Source organism: Staurois parvus, unplaced genomic scaffold (assembly GCF_062004578.1).
Source record: "Staurois parvus isolate SC_StPar_1 unplaced genomic scaffold, SC_StPar_1.0 ptg003106l, whole genome shotgun sequence".
Lineage (NCBI taxonomy): Eukaryota > Metazoa > Chordata > Amphibia > Anura > Ranidae > Staurois > Staurois parvus.
This window is the reverse complement of record NW_028320902.1, coordinates 122311-146504: the sequence shown is the minus strand read 5'-3', so window position 1 is coordinate 146504 and position 24194 is coordinate 122311. Positions and strand designations below refer to the sequence as shown.

General features: G+C 52.1%; 1 protein-coding gene across 1 annotated transcript; it reads left to right on the top strand.

Annotated features, from left to right (window-relative positions):
- Positions 1-117: 117 nt before the first annotated feature.
- Positions 118-24082, top strand: LOC149428597 (E3 ubiquitin/ISG15 ligase TRIM25-like; the record flags this gene model as incomplete). Its single annotated transcript, XM_089667219.1, has 11 exons — positions 118-248; positions 1412-1645; positions 6128-6266; positions 6814-6873; positions 8360-8428; positions 10153-10224; positions 12209-12268; positions 12592-12666; positions 14386-14448; positions 16558-16632; positions 16722-24082. Coding segments are annotated over 11 exons (1514 nt in total), but the record flags the coding sequence as incomplete, so codon positions are not given.
- Positions 24083-24194: the final 112 nt, after the last annotated feature.

Here is a 24194-nt window from a genome sequence, read left to right as displayed (position 1 = left end):
GTATGTCACATATGGAGCCAGGCCCACACCCTGGAGGAGCACAGTAGGTGGAGCGTTTGGAACATTGATGTATGTCACATATGGTGTCAGGCCAGCAGTAAAATGTCCGTTTTGTAGGATATCTGCTGTCACTGAATGTTGTTCTTTTTCAGCTTTTTTACACAGACTTGCTGCGATCTTTGAACCAGAAGATAGAAAAAGCCAACAACACTACCGAAGACGTCAATTATGAGCAGCGCAAAGTGACGGTGAGTTGACTTTTGGAAGATGTGAAGAGCACTTAGAACCTTCTACTTAACTTTGGGTCCAGCCATCTGATGGATAACAATGATGGATCTCATAGCCCCAGTCTTCAGGTCATTGTTCCCACCAGACATACTTCTCTAGCACTTGTCTCTTCTCTTGGCCTACAGCTGTCCCAAGCATGAGACCACAGTCCCTGGACCTTTCACACATATATATTATAACCCTGTACCCTCCTGTCAGTGTGACAGGTGCACTTGAGGAAGCCAAGTATTTCTTGTCTTTGAAATGCTTCTGAGCTCATTGATGGGGGCATTTGACCTCCATTTTTTGGGTGGAGGGGGAGTGCTGACAATGAATAGGCAATGGCAGTTTGTGGATGAAGTCATGGCTCTGGGAGTTTAGAGCCATTGTCGAGCGCTCACTGACCCAGGGTAGCCAGAGCTTCTTAATCACATGACTAAAACGGAGCAGATCCTGATACAGGGGAGCTGGAACTTCTCAATCACATGACCACAATAGAGCAGATCCTGATACAGGGTAGCTGGAACTTCTCAATCACATGACCACAATAGAGCAGATCCTGACACGGGAGCCGGAGCTTCTCAGTCACATGACCACAATAGAGCAGATCCTGACACGGGAGCCGGAGCTTCTCAATCACATGACCACAGCAGAGCAGATCCTGATACAGGGGAACTGGAGCTTCTCAATCACATGACCACAATAGAGCAGATCCTGATACAGGGGAACTGGAGCTTCTCAATCACATGACCACAATAGAGCAGATCCTGACACGGGAGCCGGAGCTTCTCAATCACATGACCACAATAGAGCAGATCCTGATACAGGGGAACCAGAACTTCTCAATCACATGACCACAGCAGAGCAGATCCTGACACGGGAGCCGGAGCTTCTCAATCACATGACCACAATAGAGCAGATCCTGATACAGGGGAACCAGAACTTCTCAATCACATGACCACAGCAGAGCAGATCCTGACACGGGAGCCGGAGCTTCTCAATCACATGACCACAGCAGAGCAGATTAAAAAAATGTATTTGCAGAAATCTCTTTTCTAGTCTATGCAGCATGGATAGGTGGAGGGGGAGGGAGCATTTTTAGAACTCTTGTAGTTAGCCTTCACTTCCACTGTTTCACATACAGGAAAATGCCAAGAAGAAGAAGGAGTTGTTGGAGGCCGAGTTTGAGGAAATAAAGGCCCTGATTGAAGAAGAGCGGGCAAAGGCCATGGATAAGGTGGAGGAGGAGGAGAAGAAACTGAAAAACAAGTTTAACTTTACCCATAATGTCCTGAGCAAGAAGAAGAAGGAGTTTGAGTTTATGAGGAGCAAAGTCCAATCTCTTCTGCAGGAGCAAGACGACCTTCAGTTCCTAAAGGTAAGAATTTGTTCTCTTAAAGCAGCGGTCTCCAAGCTGTGGCCTGGGGCCAGATGTGGCCCTTTGCTTGTCCTTATCTGGCCCTTGAGGTGCTATTACACCAATAATGGAGCACCATTTCCCCTACTGACACCATCATTTTCTACTCCCACTGGCCACAGTCTGGCCCCCCTAAAGCCTGAAGGACAGCAAACTGGCCCTTTGCTTAGAACGTTTGGAGACCCCTGTGAACCCTGAACAACCCATTCAGTATGAAACAGACATACAAGGCAAAATGTGTATATATAAAACTTAGACTATTAAAAAAATATTTTATAAGTGATCACCTGACCTCTGACAGCTGCATAAGGGGCTTAGAATGCTTGGGGTGGAGACTGAGGGGGGCACGTGAGAAGGAGGCAGAGGAACAGCAGTACACTAATCTTCCCAGTGAAGAGCTGTGCAGAGGGCATGTCAACACAAGTCTGACCAATGAAGGACGTGCAGGTTTACTCCCAAGTACAATGCAATACAGGAGTCCTGTTGCCTGTATGTCTGTCCCTCCAGGAGTCCTGTTGCCTGTATGTCTGTCCCTCCAGGAGTCCTGTTCCCTGTATGTCTGTCCCTCCAGGAGTCCTGTTCCCTGTATGTCTGTCCCTCCAGGAGTTCTGTTCCCTGTATGTCTGTCCCCTCAGGAGTCCTGTTCCCTGTATGTCTGTCCCCTCAGGAGTCCTGTTCCCCGTATGTCTGTCCCTCCAGGAGTCCTGTTCCCTGTATGTCTGTCCCCCCAGGAGTCCTGTTCCATGTATACCTGTCCCCCCAGGAGTCCTGTTCATGTATACCTGTCCCCCCAGGAGTCCTGTTCCATGTATACCTGTCCCCCCAGGAGTCCTGTTCTCTCTATGTCAGTCCTCCAGTGAGTTCCATTTTATTTCTGTCTCCCCCCAGAAGCTCTGTTCCCTCTTGGTCTGTCTCCCCCCAAAAGCTCTGTTCCCTCCCGGTCTGTCTCCCCCCAGAAGCTCTGTTCCCTCTTGGTCTGTCTCCCCCCAGAAGCTTTGTTCCCTCTTGGTCTGTCTCTCCCCAGAAGCTCTGTTCCCTCTTGGTCTGTCTCCCCCCAGAAGCTCTGTTCCCTCTTGGTCTGTCTCCCTCAGAAGCTCTGTTCCCTCTTGGTCTGTCTCCCCCCAGAAGCTCTGTTCCCTCTTGGTCTTTCTCCCCCCAGAAGCTCTGTTCCCTCTTGGTCTGTCTCCCCCCCAGAAGCTCTGTTCCTCTCGGTCTGTCTCCCCCCAGATGCTCTGTTCCCTCTTGGTCTGTCTCCCCCCCCCAGAAGCTCTGTTCCCTCTCGGTCTGTCTCCCCCCAGAAGCTCTGTTCCCTCTTGGTCTGTCTCCCCCCAGAAGCTCTGTTCCCTCTTGGTCTGTCTCCCTCCAGAAGCTCTGTTTCCTCTTGGTCTGTCTCCCCCCAGAAGCTCTGTTCCCTCTTGGTCTGTCTCCCTCAGAATCTCTGTTCCCTCTTGGTCTGTCTCCCTCAGAAGCTCTGTTCACTCTTGGTCTGTCTCCCTCAGAAGCTCTGTTCCCTCTTGGTCTGTCTCTGCCCAGAAGCTCTGTTCCCTCTTGGTCTGTCTCCCCCCAGAAGCTCTGTTCCCTCTTGGTCTGTCTCCCCCCAGAAGCTCTGTTCCCTCTTGGTCTGTCTCCCCCCAGAAGCTCTGTTCCCTCTTGGTCTGTCTCCCCCCAGAAGCTCTGTTCCCTCTTGGTCTGTCTCCCCCCAGAAGCTCTGTTCCCTCTTGGTCTGTCTCCCCCCAGAAGCTCTGTTCCCTCTTGGTCTGTCTCCCCCCAGAAGCTCTGTTCCCTCTTGGTCTGTCTCCCTCAGAAGCTCTGTTCCCTCTTGGTCTGTCTCCCTCAGAAGCTCTGTTCACTCTTGGTCTGTCTCCCTCAGAAGCTCTGTTCCCTCTTGGTCTGTCTCCCCCCAGAAGCTCTGTTCCCTCTTGGTCTGTCTCCCCCCAGAAGCTCTGTTCCCTCTTGGTCTGTCTCCCCCCAGAAGCTCTGTTCCCTCTTGGTCTGTCTCCCCCCAGAAGCTCTGTTCCCTCTTGGCCTGTCTCCCCCCAGAAGCTCTGTTCCCTCTTGGTCTGTCTCCCCCCAGAAGCTCTGTTCCCTCTTGGTCTGTCTCCCCCCAGAAGCTCTGTTCCCTCTTGGTCTGTCTCCCCCCAGAAGCTCTGTTCCCTCTTGGTCTGTCTCCCCCCAGAAGCTCTGTTCCCTCTTGGTCTGTCTCCCCCCAGAAGCTCTGTTCCCTCTTGGTCTGTCTCCCTCAGAAGCTCTGTTCACTCTTGGTCTGTCTCCCTCAGAAGCTCTGTTCCCTCTTGGTCTGTCTCCCCCCAGAAGCTCTGTTCCCTCTTGGTCTGTCTCCCCCCAGAAGCTCTGTTCCCTCTTGGCCTGTCTCCCCCCAGAAGCTCTGTTCCCTCTTGGTCTGTCTCCCCCCAGAAGCTCTGTTCCCTCTTGGTCTGTCTCCCCCCAGAAGCTCTGTTCCCTCTTGGTCTGTCTCCCCCCAGAAGCTCTGTTCCCTCTTGGTCTGTCTCCCCCCAGAAGCTCTGTTCCCTCTTGGTCTGTCTCCCCCCAGAAGCTCTGTTCCCTCTTGGTCTGTCTCCCCCCAGAAGCTCTGTTCCCTCTTGGTCTGTCTCCCCCCAGAAGCTCTGTTCCCTCTTGGTCTGTCTCCCCCCAGAAGCTCTGTTCTCTCTCGGTCTGTCTCCCCCCAGAAGCTCTGTTCCCTCTTGGTCTGTCTCCCCCCAGAAGCTCTGTTCCCTCTTGGTCTGTCTCCCCCCAGAAACTCTGTTCCCTCTTGGTCTGTCTCCCCCCAGAAGCTCTGTTCCCTCTTGGTCTGTCTCCTTCAGAAGCTCTGTTCCCTCTTGGTCTGTCTCCCCCCAGAAGCTCTGTTACCTCTTGGTCTGTCTCCCCCCAGAAGCTCTGTTCCCTCTTGGTCTGTCTCCCCCCAGAAGCTCTGTTCCCTCTCGGTCTGTCTCCCCCCAGAAGCTCTGTTCCCTCTCGGTCTGTCTCCCCCCAGAAGCTCTGTTCCCTCTCGGTCTGTCTCCCCCCAGAAGCTCTGTTCCCTCTTGGTCTGTCTCCCCCCAGAAGCTCTGTTCCCTCTTGGTCTGTCTCCCCCCAGAAGCTCTGTTCCCTCTCGGTCTGTCTCCCCCCAGAAGCTCTGTTCTCTCTCGGTCTGTCTCCCCCCAGAAGCTCTGTTCCCTCTCGGTTAGTCTCTCCCCAGAAGCTCTGTTCCCTCTTGGTCTGTCTCCCCCAGAAGCTCTGTTCCATCTTGGTCTGTCTCCCCCCAGAAGCTCTGTTCCCTCTTGGTCTGTCTCCCCCCAGAAGCTCTGTTCCCTCTCGGTCTGTCTCCCCCCAGAAGCTCTGTTCCCTCTTGGTCTGTCTCCCCCCAGAAGCTCTGTTCCCTCTTGGTCTGTCTCCCCCCAGAAGCTCTGTTCCCTCTCGGTCTGTCTCCCCCCAGAAGCTCTGTTCTCTCTCGGTCTGTCTCCCCCCAGAAGCTCTGTTCCCTCTCGGTTAGTCTCTCCCCAGAAGCTCTGTTCCCTCTTGGTCTGTCTCCCCCAGAAGCTCTGTTCCATCTTGGTCTGTCTCCCCCCAGAAGCTCTGTTCCCTCTTGGTCTGTCTCCCCCCAGAAGCTCTGTTCCCTCTTGGTCTGTCTCCCCCCAGAAGCTCTGTTCCCTCTCGGTCTGTCTCCCCCCAGAAGCTCTGTTCCTTCTCGGTCTGTCTCCCCCCAGAAGCTCTGTTCCCTCTCGGTCTGTCTCCCCCCAGAAGCTCTGTTCCCTCTCGGTCTGTCTCCCCCCAGAAGCTCTGTTCCCTCTCGGTCTGTCTCCCCCCAGAAGCTCTGTTCCTTCTCGGTCTGTCTCCCCCCAGAAGCTCTGTTCCCTCTCGGTCTGTCTCCCCCCAGAAGCTCTGTTCCCTCTCGGTCTGTCTCCCCCCAGAAGCTCTGTTCCCTCTCGGTCTGTCTCCCCACAGAAGCTCTGTTCTCTCTTGGTCTGTCTCCCTCAGAAGCTCTGTTCCCTCTTGGTCTTTATCCCCCCAGAAGCTCATTTCCCTCTTGGTCTGTCTCCCTCAGAAGCTCTGTTCCCTCTCGGTCTGTCTCCCCCCAGAAGCTCTGTTCCCTCTCGGTCTGTCTCCCCCCAGAAGCTCTGTTCCCTCTCGGTCTGTCTCCCCCCAGAAGCTCTGTTCCCTCTTGGTCTGTCTCCCCCCAGAAGCTCTGTTCCCTCTCGGTCTGTCTCCCCCCAGAAGCTCTGTTCCCTCTCGGTCTGTCTCCCCCCAGAAGCTCTGTTCCCTCTCGGTCTGTCTCCCCCCAGAAGCTCTGTTCCCTCTCGGTCTGTCTCCCCCCAGAAGCTCTGTTCCCTCTTGGCGGTGAGGGATTCACCAGTCCACCCCCCACACGTTTATAGGTGACCGTTTTGGGTGGAGTGACCCTTCAGTAATCTGGATTATGTGTGTTTGTTATCTTTGCTTTCTTTGCAGAGAGCCACCAAACTGAGAGACACAACATCCAAAGAGCCGTACAAGCCAAGGATCGTCTTCGATGAGAAGCTGCTGCATCAAATATACAAGAACGCCGTCTCCCTCAAAGAGACCGTCAAATCCAAGATCGCCCACCCAGGTAAGGCTCTGCTGAGTGTCCCCTCTAGGGGGCGCTGCCGGGACTACAGGACCTTGGGTACCAATGAGATGAAAACATGGCCGCTGTATTAGGGTTGAGGCTGAATTGTGCCTGAGCTCCTAATCTGTATACTGCTCTCCCTGCAGGGGTCTACACTTCCCTCATACATGGAGCTCCAGGCAAAGGGTCCTGTATCCTCCTTGATGGGACTCATCTGCATGTAGAGTGTATGGAGACCATCACATGGGGTGACCATAGACTGCATTCCTGAAGGATTGATGTGGTAGGGACTGTACTTTACTGTTCCTCTATGTCAGGACACGTCTACCAGGAGACTCAGGATGTTTAGAAGTAACAGTCTCATCCCCAGCTGGTTGTAGCCTCCTCTACCTGGGCTGGGACTTGTAGTCCTGCCATCTCTGACGCAGGGTTGTACAGTCGTAGTACTCCTGGGAGGTCAGGATGCCTGAGGTACAGACCACCCTATAGCACCGCTCACTGACGTCACCCTGACACCGCCTGACCGCTGCCTTTCCCTTCTATACAGAGGAAGCACCAGACCGGAGACCATCCAGGACGCCAGAGCCGGGGCCCAAACTGGAGCCAGGTAGGGACGCTGCGCTATGATGGTGGGATCCAGGAGGGGCCACAGTGTATTCTGCACTCACCTAGGAGGGGGTCTCTGTGTACAAATCCTCACCTGTGATTTATAATCATCATTTCATCCACAATGATCCCGCCTCCTGTAATTATACACTCACTGGCCACTGTATTAGGTCCACCTAGCTAGTGCCAAGAAAATCTCCCCACACCATGACACCACCACCGCCACCACCAGCCTGAACCATGGATACAAGGCAGGATGGATCCACCACACCATGACACCACCACCGCCACCACCAGCCTGAACCATGGATACAAGGCAGGATGGATCCACCACACCATGACACCACCACCAGCCTGAACCATTGGTACAAGGCAGGATGGATCCACCACACCATGACACCACCACCGCCACCACCAGCCTGAACCATGGATACAAGGCAGGATGGATCCACCACACCATGACACCACCACCGCCACCACCAGCCTGAACCATGGATACAAGGCAGGATGGATCCACCACACCATGACACCACCACCAGCCTGAACCATTGGTACAAGGCAGGATGGATCCATGCTTTCATGTTGTTTACACCAAATTTTGACCCTACTATCTGAATGTCACAGTTGAACTCCAGACTCATCAGACCCGGCAACGTTCTTCTAATCTTCTATTGTCCAATGTTGGTGATCCTGTGTGAATTGTAGCCTCCGTTTCCTGTTCTTAGCTGACAGGAGTGGCACCCGGTGTGGTCTCAGCTGACAGGAATGGCCCCGGTGTGGTCTTCTGCTGCTGTAGCCCATCTGCTCCAAGGCTGGATGTGCTGCGCGTTCAGAGATGGTATTCTGCATATCTTGGGTGTAACGAGGGGTTATTGGAGTTCCTGTTACCTTTCTATCATCTGGTACCAGTCTGCCTATTCTCCTCTGACCTCTGACACCAACAAGGCATTTTCCTCCACACAACTGCCACTCACTGGATATTTTCTCTTTTTCGGACCATTCTCTGTAACCCTAGAGATGGTTGTGAGGGAAAATCCCAGCAGATCAGCAGTTTTTGAAATACTGAGACAAAACCAACAACCACGCCACGTTCATAGTCACTTAAATCCTTTTTCTTCTTCGGTTTGAACTTCAGCAAGTCGTCTTCACCACGTCTAGATGCCTAAATGCATTGAGTTGCTGCCATGTGATTGGCTGATCAGCAACTTGTGTTACCGAGCCATTGAACAGGCGGAGCTAATAAAGAGGCCAGTGAGAGTATATCTACCCCCCCATCCCCATTAAAGGGGCTGTTAGTTTTCTTCACAACTTTGTTTCCCATCTCTACACACCAGAGAAGATCTCAGAGCTTCACAGAAGGCACATAATGTCATCCTGGTCACCAGCCTCCTGTGGTTGGGGGGGGGGGGGTACCCTTACACTGCTGTCAGTAATATCTCAGCAACGGCACCGCTTTCTAACCTCTCCTTGCCTTTCTCTCCATATAGTGGAGTTCAATAAGTGGAAGCCTTTCCCCCAAAAGTCAGAGGATGGCTATGAGAAGCCGTACAAGAAGAGTAAGTGTCAGATCTACAGGGAACTCTAACAATGGCGTCTCCCTGCCCAGGGTTGCTGCTGTGATTGGGAAAGGGGTATCTAACCTTACCCCCTAAGGCCCTCACAAAGACAGAAAAAGTGTGGGGGGAGGGGGGGACTTACAGGAGTATGGTTAAGAGTGCGAGGGTGAGGAGTGTGTAATGCCCAGAGTGCAGGGGTGAGGAGTGTGTAATGCCCAGAGTGCAGGGGTGAGGAGTGTGTAATGCACAGTGCTGGGGTGAGGAGTGTGTAATGCACAGTGCGGGGGTGAGGAGTGTGTAATGCACAGTGCTGGGGTGAGGAGTGTGTAATGCACAGTGCTGGGGTGAGGAGTGTGTAATGCCCAGAGTGCTGGGGTGAGGAGTGTGTAATGCACAGAGTGCTGGGGTGAGGAGTGTGTAATGCCCAGAGTGCTGGGGTGAGGAGTGTGTAATGCCCAGAGTGCTGGGGGGAGGAGTGTGTAATGCCCAGAGTGCTGGGTTGAGGAGTGTGTAATGCCCAGAGCGCTGGGGTGAGGAGTGTGTAATGCCCAGAGCGCTGGGGTGAGGAGTGTGTAATGCCCAGAGTGCTGGGGTGAGGAGTGTGTAATGCCCAGAGTGCGGGGGTGAGGAGTGTGTAATGCCCAGAGTGCGGGGGTGAGGAGTGTGTAATGCCCAGAGTGCGGGGGTGAGGAGTGTGTAATGCCCAGAGTGCGGAGGTGAGGAGTGTGTAATGCCCAGAGTGCGGGGGTGAGGAGTGTGTAATGCCCAGAGTGCGGGGGTGAGGAGTGTGTAATGCCCAGAGTGCGGGGGTGAGGAGTGTGTAATGCCCAGAGTGCGGGGGTGAGGAGTGTGTAATGCCCAGAGTGCGGGGGTGAGGAGTGTGTAATGCCCAGAGTGCGGGGGTGAGGAGTGTGTAATGCCCAGAGTGCGCGGGGGTGAGGAGTGTGTAATGCCCAGAGTGCGGGGGTGAGGAGTGTGTAATGCCCAGAGTGCGGGGGTGAGGAGTGTGTAATGCCCAGAGTGCGGGGGTGAGGAGTGTGTAATGCCCAGAGTGCGGGGGTGAGGAGTGTGTAATGCCCAGAGTGCGGGGGTGAGGAGTGTGTAATGCCCAGAGTGCGGGGGTGAGGAGTGTGTAATGCCCAGAGTGCGGGGGTGAGGAGTGTGTAATGCCCAGAGTGCGGGGGTGAGGAGTGTGTAATGCCCAGGGTGCGGGGGTGAGGAGCGTGCAATGCCCAGGGTGCTGGGGGGAGGAGCGTGCAATGCCCAGGGTGCTGGGGGGAGGAGCGTGCAATGCCCAGGGTGCTGGGGGGAGGAGCGTGCAATGCCCAGGGTGCTGGGGGGAGGAGCGTGCAATGCCCAGGGTGCTGGGGGGAGGAGCGTGCAATGCCCAGAGTGCTGGGGGGAGGAGCGTGCAATGCCCAGAGTGCTGGGGGGAGGAGTGTGTAATGCACAGAGTGCTGGGGGGAGGAGTGTGTAATGCACATGTACTGTGAACATATCCTCATCTGTTATTTCTAATCGTCATTTCATCCACAATGATCCCTCCTCCTGTAATGATGCATCTGCCCCCTTCCACCCCCCCTCCCCCCCCCCCCAAAAATCAAAGCTTCTCAGAAGGCACATAATGTCATCCTGGTCACCAGACTCCTGTGGTTGGTGGGGGGGGGTACCTTTACACTGCTGCCAGTAATATGCACCTCTCCTCTGCCTTTCTCTCCATACAGTGGAATTCAATAATTGGAAGCCTTTCCCCCAAAAACCCAACGAGGACAGCCATGAGAAGCCACACAAGAAGAGTAAGTGTCAGTTGTAGGGTGCAGGGGTCAGGAGTGTGTAATGTACAGAGTGCAGGGGTCAGGAGTGTGTAATGCACAGAGTGCAGGGGTCAGGAGTGTGTAATGCACAGAGTGCAGGGGTCAGGAGTGTGTAATGCACAGAGTGCAGGAGTCAGGAGTGTGTAATGTACAGAGTGCAGGGGTCAGGAGTGTGTAATGCACAGAGTGCAGGGGTCAGGAGTGTGTAATGTACAGAGTACAGGGGTCAGGAGTGTGTAATGCACAGAGTGCAGGGGTCAGGAGTGTGTAATGTACAGAGTACAGGGGTCAGGAGTGTGTAATGCACAGAGTGCAGGGGTCAGGAGTGTGTAATGTACAGAGTGCAGGGGTCAGGAGTGTGTAATGCACAGAGAGCAGGGGTCAGGAGTGTGTAATGCACAGAGTACAAGGGTCAGGAGTGTGTAATGCACAGAGTGCAGGGGTCAGGAGTGTGTAATGTACAGGGTCAGGAGTGTGTAATGTACAGAGTACAGGGGTCAGGAGTGTGTAATGTACAGGGGTCAGAAGTGTGTAATGCACAGAGTGCAGGGGTCAGGAGTGTGTAATGCACAGAGTGCAGGGAGTCAGGAGTGTGTAATGTGCAGAGTACAGGGGTCAGGAGTGTGTAATGTACAGGGTCAGGAGTGTGTAATGTACAGGGTCAGGAGTGTGTAAGGTACAGGGTCAGGAGTGTGTAAGGTACAGGGTCAGGAGTGTGTAATGTACAGAGTGCAGGGGTCAGGGGTGTGTAATGCACAGAGTGAAGGGGTCAGGAGTGTGTAATGAACAGAGTGCAGGGGTCAGGAGTGTGTAATGAACAGAGTGCAGGGGTCAGGAGTGTGTAATGCGCAGAGTGCAGGGGTCAGGAGTGTGTAATGCACAGAGTGCAGGGGTCAGGAGTGTGTAATGCACAGAGTGCAGGGGTCAGGAGTGTGTAATGCACAGAGTGCAGGGGTCAGGAGTGTGTAATGCGCAGAGTGCAGGGGTCAGGAATGTGTAATGTGCAGAGTACAGGGGTCAGGAGTGTGTAATGTACAGGGTCAGGAGTGTGTAATGTACAGAGTACAGGGGTCAGGAGTGTGTAATGTACAGGGGTCAGGAGTGTGTAATGTACAGGGTCAGGAGTGTGTAAGGTACAGGGTCAGGAGTGTGTAATGTACAGAGTGCAGGGGTCAGGGGTGTGTAATGCACAGAGTGAAGGGGTCAGGAGTGTGTAATGCGCAGAGTGCAGGGGTCAGGAGTGTCATGCACAGAGTGCAGGGGTCAGGAGTGTGTAATGTACAGAGTGCCGGGGTCAGGAGTGTGTAGATGTAGGGATTAAGTAATGAATGGAATACAGAGGTCATGGGTAAGTAATTCATGGAGTACATAGAGTGTCTTCTAAAAAAAAAACTCCCCCTCCTTCCATGATGACACCCCTATGACAAAACCCCCTCCCCCTTCCTTGAATTGTACTCACTGGACCCTGCTGTGGTGCTGGTGAGTGCCTCGGGGCCCGATACTGTGACCGTCTGCATTGTGTTTCTTCTGTATGACTTTTATGCAGCTGCCTGACAGACCTGTAGCACAGGGACATGGGAGGCACTCTGAAAGACCTCCTCAGCTCTGTGCTGGTTGTGGGTGAGTCGGTGAGCAGAGACAGGAGCCGGCAGCTTCATAAGTGTCCTATAGAAGGAAAGGAAAGGCAGTTGGTCCTGGCATCCGGACCTGGAGCATTCCCACCTGGAAGGTGACAGTTGGCTAGAGGCCGATCCCCTCCCCCGTTACAGAGCTGAGCTGGGACTTGAGGGGTCCTCCATGCCTGAGCTCCTCTTCTCCGGCACATCTACCAGGAGACAGTCTCTGCTGCTAGTGGGTCTCATCCCCAGCTGGTTGTAGCCTCCTCTGCCTGGGCTGGGACTTGTAGTCCTGCCATCTCTGACGTCACCCTGACACCGCCTGACCGCTGCCTTTCCCTTCCATACAGAGGAAGCACCAGACCGGAGACCATCCAGGACGCCAGAGCCGGGGCCCAAACTGGAGCCAGGTAGGGACGCTGCACTATGATGGTGGGATCCAGGAGGGGCCACAGTGTATTCTGCACTCCCCTAGGAGGGGGTCTCTGTGTACACATGCTCATCTGTGATTTGTATTCGTCATTTCATCCACAATGATCCCGCCTCCTGTACTGATGCATCTGCCCCCTTCCCCCCCCCCCCCCCCACATCAAAGCTTCTCAGAAGGCACATAATGTCATCCTGGTCACCAGACTCCTGTGGTTGCGGGGGGGGGTACCTTTACACTGCTGCCAGTAATATATCTGCACTGACACCACTTTATAACCTCTCCTCTGCCTTTCTCTCCATACAGTGGAATTCAATAATTGGAAGCCTCATTTCCCCCAAAAACCCAACGAGGACAGCCATGAGAAGCCACACAAGAAGAGTAAGTGTCAATAGTAGGGTGCAGGGGTCAGGGTGCATATCTCAGAGTGCAGGGGCCAGGAGTGTGTAATGTACAGAGTGCAGGGGTCAGGAGTGTGTAATGTACAGAGTACAGGGGTTAGGAGTGTGTAATGTACAGAGTACAGGGGTCAGGAGTGTGTAATGTGCAGAGTACAGGGTTCAGGAGTGTGCAATGTACAGAGTACAGGGGTCAGGAGTGTGCAATGCTCAGAGTGCAGGGGTCAGGAGTGTGCAATGCTCAGAGTGCAGGGGTCAGGAGTGTGTAATGCACAGAGTGCAGGGGTCAGGAGTGTGTAATGCACAGAGTGCAGGGGTCAGGAGTGTGTAATGCACAGAGTACAGGGGTCAGGAGTGTGTAATGTACAGAGTGCAGGGGTCAGGAGTGTGTAATGTACAGAGTGCAGGGGTCAGGAGTGTGTAATGTGCAGAGTACAGGGGTCAGGAGTGTGTAATGTGCAGAGTACAGGGGTCAGGAGTGTGTAATGTACAGAGTGCAGGGGTCAGGAGTGTGTAATGCACAGAGTACAGGGGTCAGGAGTGTGCAATGTACAGAGTGCAGGGGTCAGGAGTGTGTAACGCACAGAGTGCAGGGGTCAGGAGTGTGTAATGTACAGAGTACAGGGGTCAGGAGTGTGTAATGTACAGAGTACAGGGGTCAGGAGTGTGTAATGTACAGAGTACAGGGGTCAGGAGTATGTTATGTACAGAGTACAGGGGTCAGGAGTGTGTAATGTACAGAGTACAGGGGTCAGGAGTGTGTAATGTACAGAGTACTGGGGTCAGGAGTGCGTGACACACCTACTGGGGTTCCAGTGGTAAGATCTCTGTGTCATATTTCCCAGGTCTACCCCTCTCTTCCTTGGGGTGTCCACACTTGCTACCAAATAATTATCCAGCAGGGATGGTGGGATCCCTTGTACTGGTGGCAGACCCAGGAAATCAAATACAGAGATCCCCATAAACCCAATTATATATGAAACTCTCAGGGATCAACTTTCTACAGCATGTGTTAGTCCTGGGCGGAGTGACCCTTTAATACTCGGGTGGTTGATTTGAATCCTAACTATGGAACCACCCACCTGGAGTGTACATGTTCTCCCTGTGCCTGCGTGGGTTTCCTCCGGGTACTCCGGTTTCCTCCCACCCTACAAAGACATGCTGGTAGGTGAATTGTCTCCTGTCTACATTGACCCTAGTATGTGTATGTATGAATGTGAGTTGGGGACCTCAGATTGTACGCCCCTTGAGGTTAATATATGGTCCCTAATTCACATCCATACATACTAGGGCCAATGTAGACAGGAGACAATTCACCTACCAGCATGTCTTTGTAGGGTGGGAGGAAACCGGAGTACCCGGAGGAAACCCGCACAGGGAGAACATGTACACTCCACGCAGGTGGCGCCGTGGTTGGGATTGGAACCAACGACCCGAGTACTGCCAGGCCTAGAATACAGATATATATACCGCACCCCCCCCCACCCCCACCCCGCTGACACACTCTGGTGTCAGCCTTTTCCCATCCAGGAGTCCCTGAGGAAGGAAAGCTGAGGGGGACACATTAGAGCCTGCCTGAGGATGACCCCCAGTGTGAAGTGACTGATTATAAATCCAACACAGAGAGGGCCCCACCCAAACCTGTGCAGGCTCTAGAAGAGACCCCTTACCTGAACCTCAACCTGTTGTCTCTGTTTTCCAGATAAACAAGCGCCTGGTGCAAATACCCCTCCGGGCTCCGCTGCGGGCTTCCATCCTCCTGACCGTACGTACTTACCTGGAGGGGGAAGGGGGGTGGTGCTGGCGTTCCATATCATAATCGTCTGCTTTTCACCCCCGAGAGTCGCCTGTCTCCTGTGTGTGAATCCCAAGGAGTACGGACCATTGCTTGAAGCAGTATTAACCCCTCCCTACCAGAGACTGTCACCCCCTTCCCACGCAGGCCAGCTTTCAGCGCTGTCACACTTTGAATGACAATTGCGCGGTCATGCAACGCTGGACTCAAGGGACATTTCTATCATTTTTTTCACACAGATAGAGCGTTCCTTTGGTGGGGTTTGATCCTCACTGGGGGGTTTATTAGATAAACAAAAGAAAAATTCTGAAAAATTTACATTATTCCTAGTTTCTGTTATAAAATTTTGCAAATAAGTCATTTTTCTTCTTCAACAATGTGCGGTGATCAGGCTGCACTGATGAGGCGGCACTGATGGGCACGGATGAGGCGGCATTGATGGGCACTGATGAGGTGGCACTGATGGGCACCGATGAGGTGGCACTGATGGGCACCGATGAGGCGGCACTGATGGGCACCGATGAGGTGGCACTGATGGGCACCGATGAGGTGGCACTGATGGGCACCGATGAGGCGGCACTGATGGGCACCGATGAGGAGGCACTGATGGGCATCAGTGAGGTGGCACTGGTGGGCACCGATGAGGCGGCACTGATGGGCACCAATGAGGCGGCACTGATGGGCACCGATGAGGCGGCACTGATGGGCACCAATGCGGCGGCACTGATGGGCACCGATGAGACGGCACTGATGGGCACCAATGAGGCGGCACTGATGGGCACCGATGAGGCTTCACTGATGGACACTAATGAGGTGGCACCAATGAGGCAGCACTGATGGACACTAATGAGGTGGCACTGATAGATGACACTGATGGGCACTGACAGACTGCACATATCAGTGTAAATATCCCGTCAGAATTGCTGGTTATTGGCTCTCCTTTCCCCATACTGTGACAGCACGTGAGGAAAATACTGGAAGTCTGTTTACAATGTGATCAGCTGTGATTGGACGCAGCTGATCACATGGTACAGGCCCACTGTGATTGGCCCTTTACCACAATCTGTGATCAGCTGTGTCTGAGAGTGCGCTGTGAGGCGCAGAGGGGGGTGGGGTTCTGGGAAGATGTCAATAGATGCCCCCCCAGTACTAGCTATCATTCGGCTATAGCGCGGGTCACAAGTGGTTGAACCCAAAATCAAACTTTTTTTTTTTATATATTGCAGCTCACCAATCATTAGATGTGATGGCTGCATTCGTTTTTTTTTTAGGTTTTCTTTCCTTTATTTTCACCTGGTGATCCTACCAGTAAGTCTGTTGTTTTTCGATACAAGCTGTCCTGCAGATGTATCACCATCTCACACTGGCAGGGGTGCTTCCGATGATCAGTTTTTATTTATTGATGTAAATCCTTTTTCCCTAAAGGAACAACATTGTTACAGTAATGGATTATAAAGAGTGAGATGGAGCTTGGCTTCACTGTGTTAGTGTATCTAAATCTGCTAGTCCATCTAACACTCCCCTCCCCCCCAGACTGACAATGCTGCTGTCCAAAGGTGCCCCCTGTGCTCCTTCCTCCAGAGTGGGGGCGCTCTAATACAGGAGATGTGTTACTGGCCAGATCACCAGGTGACAACAGAAGGAAGAAAGTCTAAAAAAACCCCTGAATGCAGCCGCCACATCTACTGATGGGTCAGATGGACTATGTGAGATTTCTGGGTTTGGGTTTCATCCCGCTTTCATCCAGAACATCCAGCCAGGACCCGTCATCTGTGGATAGGTTCTAGGAGACCATCACTGGCAGCCATTGCTCATCCCTCCTCCTGCATGTGACATTCGCCAGGCTGTCATGACTTCAGTATTCTCTGACCAAGAACAAGTATTCGAAGTTGTGACTTCACTGGCTGCATGCTTGTTCCTGCTCATTGTTCTGCAGGAAGCTTTGTATAAGACTGATGATGTAGGCTGCAGCGGGTCTGGAGCAATGAGGTCCGGGCTTTGAGGGTATGAGACATGTGACAGTATTTCCTAGCAGTTACACACAATGAATATCCTAACAAGACCCCTTTTATGTTTCAGCCAAGCCACGCAGAGGTCCGCGCCCTGCCGCTGCTGCCACCCCTCCGCCGGACTCCAGAGACCAGCTCCTGAGATGTAAGTTCCACCCTGCCCCCCGTTATCCCTTGTGTGGCCAGATCTTCCCTCATCCATGACTTCTATCCCTTGGTCCGTTTCCTCCTCAGATGCTGAGAGATTGTTTGCCGATGCCCGCTCCACGCACAAGAAGATCATCCTGCAGGAAAATTTCACCAAGATGGTGGTCAGCGACGTCCCCCTAGGCTACCCGGATGACCCCTCCAGGTTTGTCAGCTGCTCTCAGGTGCTGTGTCAGCAGAGCTTCTTTGGAGGCATTCACTACTGGGAGGTGGAGAAGGAGGGAGGGAACTTCAGCGGCTTCGGCGTGGCCTACCAGAGCATCGCACGTGTCGGAACCGAGAGCCGCCTGGGCCGGAATAAAGTGTCCTGGTGCATTGAGTGGTGCAACGGCAAGCTCCAGGCCTGGCATGATGACAAGCAGACCGATCTCACCACCCCCAACACCAGCAAATATGGGGTGCTGCTGAACTTTGATGATGGCTATGTGGCCTTCTACTGCATCGGGAAAAAGTGTAGCCAGATCTACAAATTTAATGCCCGCTTTACGCATCCCGTCTTCCCCGCCTTTTGGATGTTCTCCAGTAAAACCACGCTGTCTCTGTGCCAGTCCTACCAGCTGTAGCCGGGGTGGGGGGGATCCTGGAATCATTGCTTGGGAATAATAGTATGGGGTAGCAATCATTGCAGGTGGGTGGTAGTGAATCAGAATCAGTACCGTGCAGATATTCGAAACTACGATAATCATTACAAATGCTGCATGTCTCCGCAACAAATGACAGCGCCACATATCTCCGCAACAAATGACAGCGCCACATATCTCCGCAACAAACGACAGCGCCACATATCTCCGCAACAAATGACAGCGCCACATATCTCCGCAACAAATGACAGCGCCACATATCTCCGCAACAAATGACAGCGCCACATATCTCCGCAACAAATGACAGCGCCACATATCTCCGCAACAAATGACAGCGCCACGCAGTACCGTGCAGATATTCAAAACTATGGTAATCATTACAAATGCTGCATGTCTCCGCAACAAATGACAGCGCCACATATCTCCGCAACAAATGACAGCGCCACGCAATACCATACAGATATTCAAAACTACGATAATCATTACAAATGCTGCATGTCTCCGCAACAAATGACAGCGCCACGCAGTACCGTGCAGATATTCGAAACTACGGTAATCATTACAAATGTTGCATGTCTCCGCCACAAATGACAGCGCCATGCAGTACCGTGCAGATATTCGAAACTATGATAATCAATACAAACGTTGCATGTCTCCGCAACAAACGACAGCGCCACATATCTCCACAACAAACGACAGCGCCACATATCTCCGCAACAAATGACAGCGCCACATATCTCCGCAACAAATGACAGCGCCACATATCTCCGCAACAAATGACAGCGCCACGCAGTACCGTGCAGATATTCGAAACTATGATAATCATTACAAATGCTGCATGTCTCCGCAACAAATGACAGCGCCACATATCTCCGCAACAAATGACAGCGCCACGCAATACCATACAGATATTCAAAACTACGATAATCATTACAAATGCTGCATGTCTCCGCAACAAATGACAGCGCCACATATCTCCGCAACAAATGACAGCGCCACGCAGTACCGTGCAGATATTCGAAACTACGGTAATCATTACAAATGCTACATGTCTCTGCAACAAATGACAGCGCCACACAGTACCGTGCAGATATTAGAAACTATGATAATCATTACAAATGTTGCATGTCTCCGCCACAAATGACAGCGCCATGCAGTACCGTGCAGATATTCGAAACTATGATAATCAATACAAACGTTGCATGTCTCCGCAACAAATGACAGCGCCACATATCTCCACAACAAACGACAGCGCCACATATCTCCACAACAAATGACAGCACCACGCAGTACCGTGCAGATATTCGAAACTACGATGATCATTACAAATGTTGCATGTCTCCGCAACAAATGACAGCGCCACGCAGTACCGTGCAGATATTAGAAACTATGATAATCATTACAAATGCTGAATGTCTCCGCAACAAATGACAGCGCCACATATCTCCGCAACAAATGACAGCGCCACGCAGTACCATACAGATATTCAAAACTACAATAATCATTACAAATGCTGCATGTCTCCGCCACAAATGACAGCGCCACGTAGTACCGTGCAGATATTCGAAACTATGATAATCAATACAAACATTGCATGTCTCCGCAACAAATGACAGCGCCACATATCTCCACAACAAATGACAGCGCCACATATCTCCGCAGCAAATTATATCGCCACGCAGTACCGTGCAGATATTAGAAACTACGATATTCATTACAAACGTTGCATGTCTCCGCAACAAATGACAGCGCCACGCAGTACCATGCAAATCTTGTACAATAAAGTCTGAATTCTGCATCTACAGCCATGACACAGCATTTTAGGGAACATGAACATCCAATAGTCCATCGTGGCCATGTGTTCTCAAGTGTCAATGTTCGTCACCATATAATGTGTTCCCATGGTTGCTGGATACCATTGTATGGCGTGTTCCCATGGTTGGTGGATACCATTGTACGGCGTGTTCACATGGTTGTTGGATACCATTGTACGACGTGTTCCCATGGTTGTTGGATACCATTGTACGGCGTGTTCCCATGGTTGGTGGATACCATTGTACGGCGTGTTCCCATGGTTGGTGGATACCATTGTATGGCGTGTTCCCATGGTTGGTGGATACCATTGTATGGCGTGTTCCCATTGTTGGTGGATACCATTGTACGGCGTGTTCCCATGGTTGCTGGATACCATTGTACGGCGTGTTCACATGGTTGTTGGATACCATTGTACGACGTGTTCCCATGGTTGTTGGATACCATTGTACGGCGTGTTCCCATGGTTGTTGGATACCATTGTACGGCGTGTTCCCATGGTTGCTGGATACCATTGTATGGCGTGTTCCCATGGTTGGTGGATACCATTGTATGGCGTGTTCCCATGGTTGCTGGATTGCATTGTACGGCGTGTTCCCATGGTTGCTGGATACCATTGTATGGCGTGTTCCCATGGTTGCTGGATACCATTGTACGGCGTGTTCCCATGGTTGCTGGATACCATTGTACGGCGTGTTCCCATGGTTGGTGGATACCATTGTACGGCGTGTTCCCATGGTTGGTGGATACCATTGTATGGCGTGTTCCCATTGTTGGTGGATACCATTGTACGGCGTGTTCCCATGGTTGCTGGATACCATTGTACGGCGTGTTCACATGGTTGTTGGATACCATTGTACGACGTGTTCCCATGGTTGTTGGATACCATTGTACGGCGTGTTCCCATGGTTGTTGGATACCATTGTACGGCGTGTTCCCATGGTTGCTGGATACCATTGTATGGCGTGTTCCCATGGTTGGTGGATACCATTGTATGGCGTGTTCCCATGGTTGCTGGATTGCATTGTACGGCGTGTTCCCATGGTTGCTGGATACCATTGTATGGCGTGTTCCCATGGTTGCTGGATACCATTGTACGGCGTGTTCCCATGGTTGCTGGATACCATTGTATGGCGTGTTCCCATGGTTGGTGGATACCATTGTATGGCGTGTTCCCATGGTTGCTGGATACCATTGTATGGCGTGTTCCCATGGTTGCTGGATTGCATTGTACGGCGTGTTCCCATGGTTGCTGGATACCATTGTATGGCGTGTTCCCATGGTTGCTGGATACCATTGTACGGCGTGTTCCCATGGTTGCTGGATACCATTGTATGGCGTGTTCCCATGGTTGGTGGATACCATTGTATGGCGTGTTCCCATGGTTGCTGGATACCATTGTATGGCGTGTTCCCATGGTTGCTGGATACCATTGTATGGCGTGTTCCCATGGTTGCTGGATACCATTGTATGGCGTGTTCCCATGGTTGGTGGATACCATTGTATGGCGTGTTCCCATGGTTGCTGGATACCATTGTATGGCGTGTTCCCATGGTTGCTGGATACCATTGTATGGCGTGTTCCCATGGTTGCTGGATACCATTGTATGGCGTGTTCCCATGGTTGCTGGATACCATTGTATGGCGTGTTCCCATGGTTGCTGGATACCATTGTATGGCGTGTTCCCATGGTTGCTGGATACCATTGTCTGTCACCCGCGACAGAGAAATCCTAAAATGGTGCAGAATTATTATCGTTTCCAGTTTTGGAGACAGTACAGGAAGGGTGGGGACCCCGTTAGGGAGATTTCCATCTACTTCCTGTCCCAGATACACAGCAGGAAGTAAGGGGAGGGCTCATTGGAGGTGGAGGACATCCCCTGCTAGACAGGTGTCCCATTGGAGGATCTTCCTTCTGTTCCTCTTCTGATGACACAAAACAGTTGGATGACCTTCTGTCTCTGTAACAGTGGTCACCAAGTCATATAGAGAGCGTGAATCTCACAGCTGTAGTAGGAGGGATCGCTATCTCCTCTGTAGTAGGGATCGCTATCTCCTCTGTAGTAGGGATCGCTATCTCCTCTGTAGTAGGGATCGCTATCTCCTCTGTAGTAGGGATCTCTATCTCCTCTGTAGGAGGGATCTCTATCTCCTCTGTAGGAGGGATCTCTATCTCCTCTGTAGTAGGGATCTCTATCTCCTCTGCGGGAGGGATCTCTATCTCCTCTGTAGTAGGGATCTCTATCTCCTCTGTAGTAGGGATCTCTATCTCCTCTGCGGGAGGGATCTCTATCTCCTCTGTAGTAGGGATCTCTATCTCCTCTGCAGTAGGGATCGCTATCTCCTCTGTAGTAGGGATCTCTATCTCCTCTGCGGGAGGGATCTCTATCTCCTCTGTAGGAGGGATCTCTATCTCCTCTGTAGTAGGGATCTCTATCTCCTCTGCGGGAGGGATCTCTATCTCCTCTGTAGTAGGGATCTCTATCTCCTTTGGACAATACGAAGTGTTAGGCTAGATGACAGAAAAGGCTTTCATTTCTGGTGTATGGAGCAGTAGGGGCTCGGGGCTCCCTACTCTTTCGATTGCAGTGAATAGCGTCTGGCAGACTATGACTGTATTAGAAGTCATCGGTGCAGACCACGTCCCCTATGTCATTGCCATGTGACAGGCGGGGGGGTTACCCTGGTATACCATTGTCATGTGACAAGCAGGGGATTACCCTGTTATGTCATTGTCATGTGACAGGTGGGGGGGGGGGGTTTACCCTGGTATACCATTGCCATGTGACAGGCGGGGGGGGGTTACCCTGGTATACCATTGTCATGTGACAGGCGGTGGGGGTTACCCTGGTATACCATTGTCATGTGACAGGCGATGGGGGGGATTTACCTTGGTATACCATTGTCATGTGACAAGCAGGGGATTACCCTGTTATGTCATTGTCATGTGACAGGTGGGGGGGGGGTTACCCTGGTATACCATTGTCATGTGACAAGCAGGGGATTACCTTGTTATGTCATTGTCATGTGACAAGCAGGGGATTACCTTGTTATGTCATTGTCATGTGACAGGCAGGGGGTTACCTCGATGTATCATAGTCATGTGACAGGCAGGGGGGTTACCTCGATGTATCATTGTCATGTGACAGGCAGGGGGGTTACCTCGATGTATCATTGTCATGTGACAGGCAGGGGGTTACCTCGATGTATCATAGTCATGTGACAGGCAGGGGGGTTACCTCGATGTATCATAGTCATGTGACAGGCAGGGGGTTACCTCGATGTATCATAGTCATGTGACAGGCAGGGGGTTACCTCGATGTATCATAGTCATGTGACAGGCAGGGGGGTTACCTCGATGTATCATTGTCATGTGACAGGCAGGGGGTTACCTCGATGTATCATAGTCATGTGACAGGCAGGGGGTTACCTCGATGTATCATAGTCATGTGACAGGCAGGGGGTTACCTCGATGTATCATAGTCATGTGACAGGCGGGGGGTTACCTCGATGTATCATAGTCATGTGACAGGCGGGGGGTTACCTCGATGTATCATTGTCATGTGACAGGCAGGGGGGTTACCTCGATGTATCATTGTCATGTGACAGGCAGGGGGTTACCCTGTTATATCATAGTCATGTGACAGGCGGGGGGTTACCTCGATGTATCATAGTCATGTGACAGGCAGGGGGGTTACCTCGATGTATCATAGTCATGTGACAGGCGGGGGGTTACCTCGATGTATCATAGTCATGTGACAGGCAGGGGGGTTACCTCGATGTATCATAGTCATGTGACAGGCAGGGGGTTACCTCGATGTATCATTGTCATGTGACAGGCGGGGGGTTACCCTGTTATATCATAGTCATGTGACAGGCAGGGGGGTTACCTCGATGTATCATAGTCATGTGACAGGCGGGGGGTTACCTCGATGTATCATTGTCATGTGACAGGCGGGGGGTTACCTCGATGTATCATAGTCATGTGACAGGCAGGTGGGTTACCTCGATGTATCATTGTCATGTGACAGGCGGTGGGTTACCTCGATGTATCATTGTCATGTGACAGGCAGGGGGTTACCTCGATGTATCATAGTCATGTGACAGGCGGGGGTTTACCTCGATGTATCATTGTCATGTGACAGGCAGGGGGTTTACCTCGATGTATCATTGTCATGTGACAGGCAGGGGGTTACCTCGATGTATCATTGTCATGTGACAGGCGGGGGGTTACCTCGATGTATCATAGTCATGTGACAGGCAGGGGGTTACCTCGATGTATCATTGTCATGTGACAGGCAGGGGGTTTACCTCGATGTATCATTGTCAAGTGACAGGCAGGGGGCTTACCTCGATGTATCATAGTCATGTGACAGGCAGGGGGGTTACCTCGATGTATCATTGTCATGTGACAGGCAGGGGGGTTACCTCGATGTATCATTGTCATGTGACAGGCAGGGGGTTACCCTGTTATATCATAGTCATGTGACAGGCGGGGGGTTACCTCGATGTATCATAGTCATGTGACAGGCAGGTGGGTTACCTCGATGTATCATTGTCATATGACAGGCAGGGGGGTTACCTCGATGTATCATAGTCATGTGACAGGCAGGGGGTTACCTCGATGTATCATTGTCATGTGACAGGCAGGGGGTTACCTCGATGTATCATAGTCATGTGACAGGCAGGGGGGTTACTGTAGCTCAGTGGAACCAGGTTGAAAAAGCAGCTGTGAAGAGGTTGATGCTTTCCCTTCAGTGCAGAGACATGTTTTTACAAAGAATGATGCCAGCCAGATGGCATTTAGAAGGTCCCCAGAATATCAACTGATACCACATTTGTTATGGTACTCGCAGAACCCCTTCCAGGACTTCCAGAACACCTTCTCTCAAAATCTCTACCAAGGCCTCCAGAACACCATCTGTCTGCACCTCTGGCAAGGCCTCCAGAACACCATCTGTCTGCACCTCTGGCAAGGCCTCCAGAACACCATCTGTCTGCACCTCTGGCAAGGCCTCCAGAACACCTTCTGTCTGCACCTCTGGCAAGGCCTCCAGAACACCTTCTGTCTGCACCTCTGGCAAGGCCTCCAGAACACCTTCTGTCTG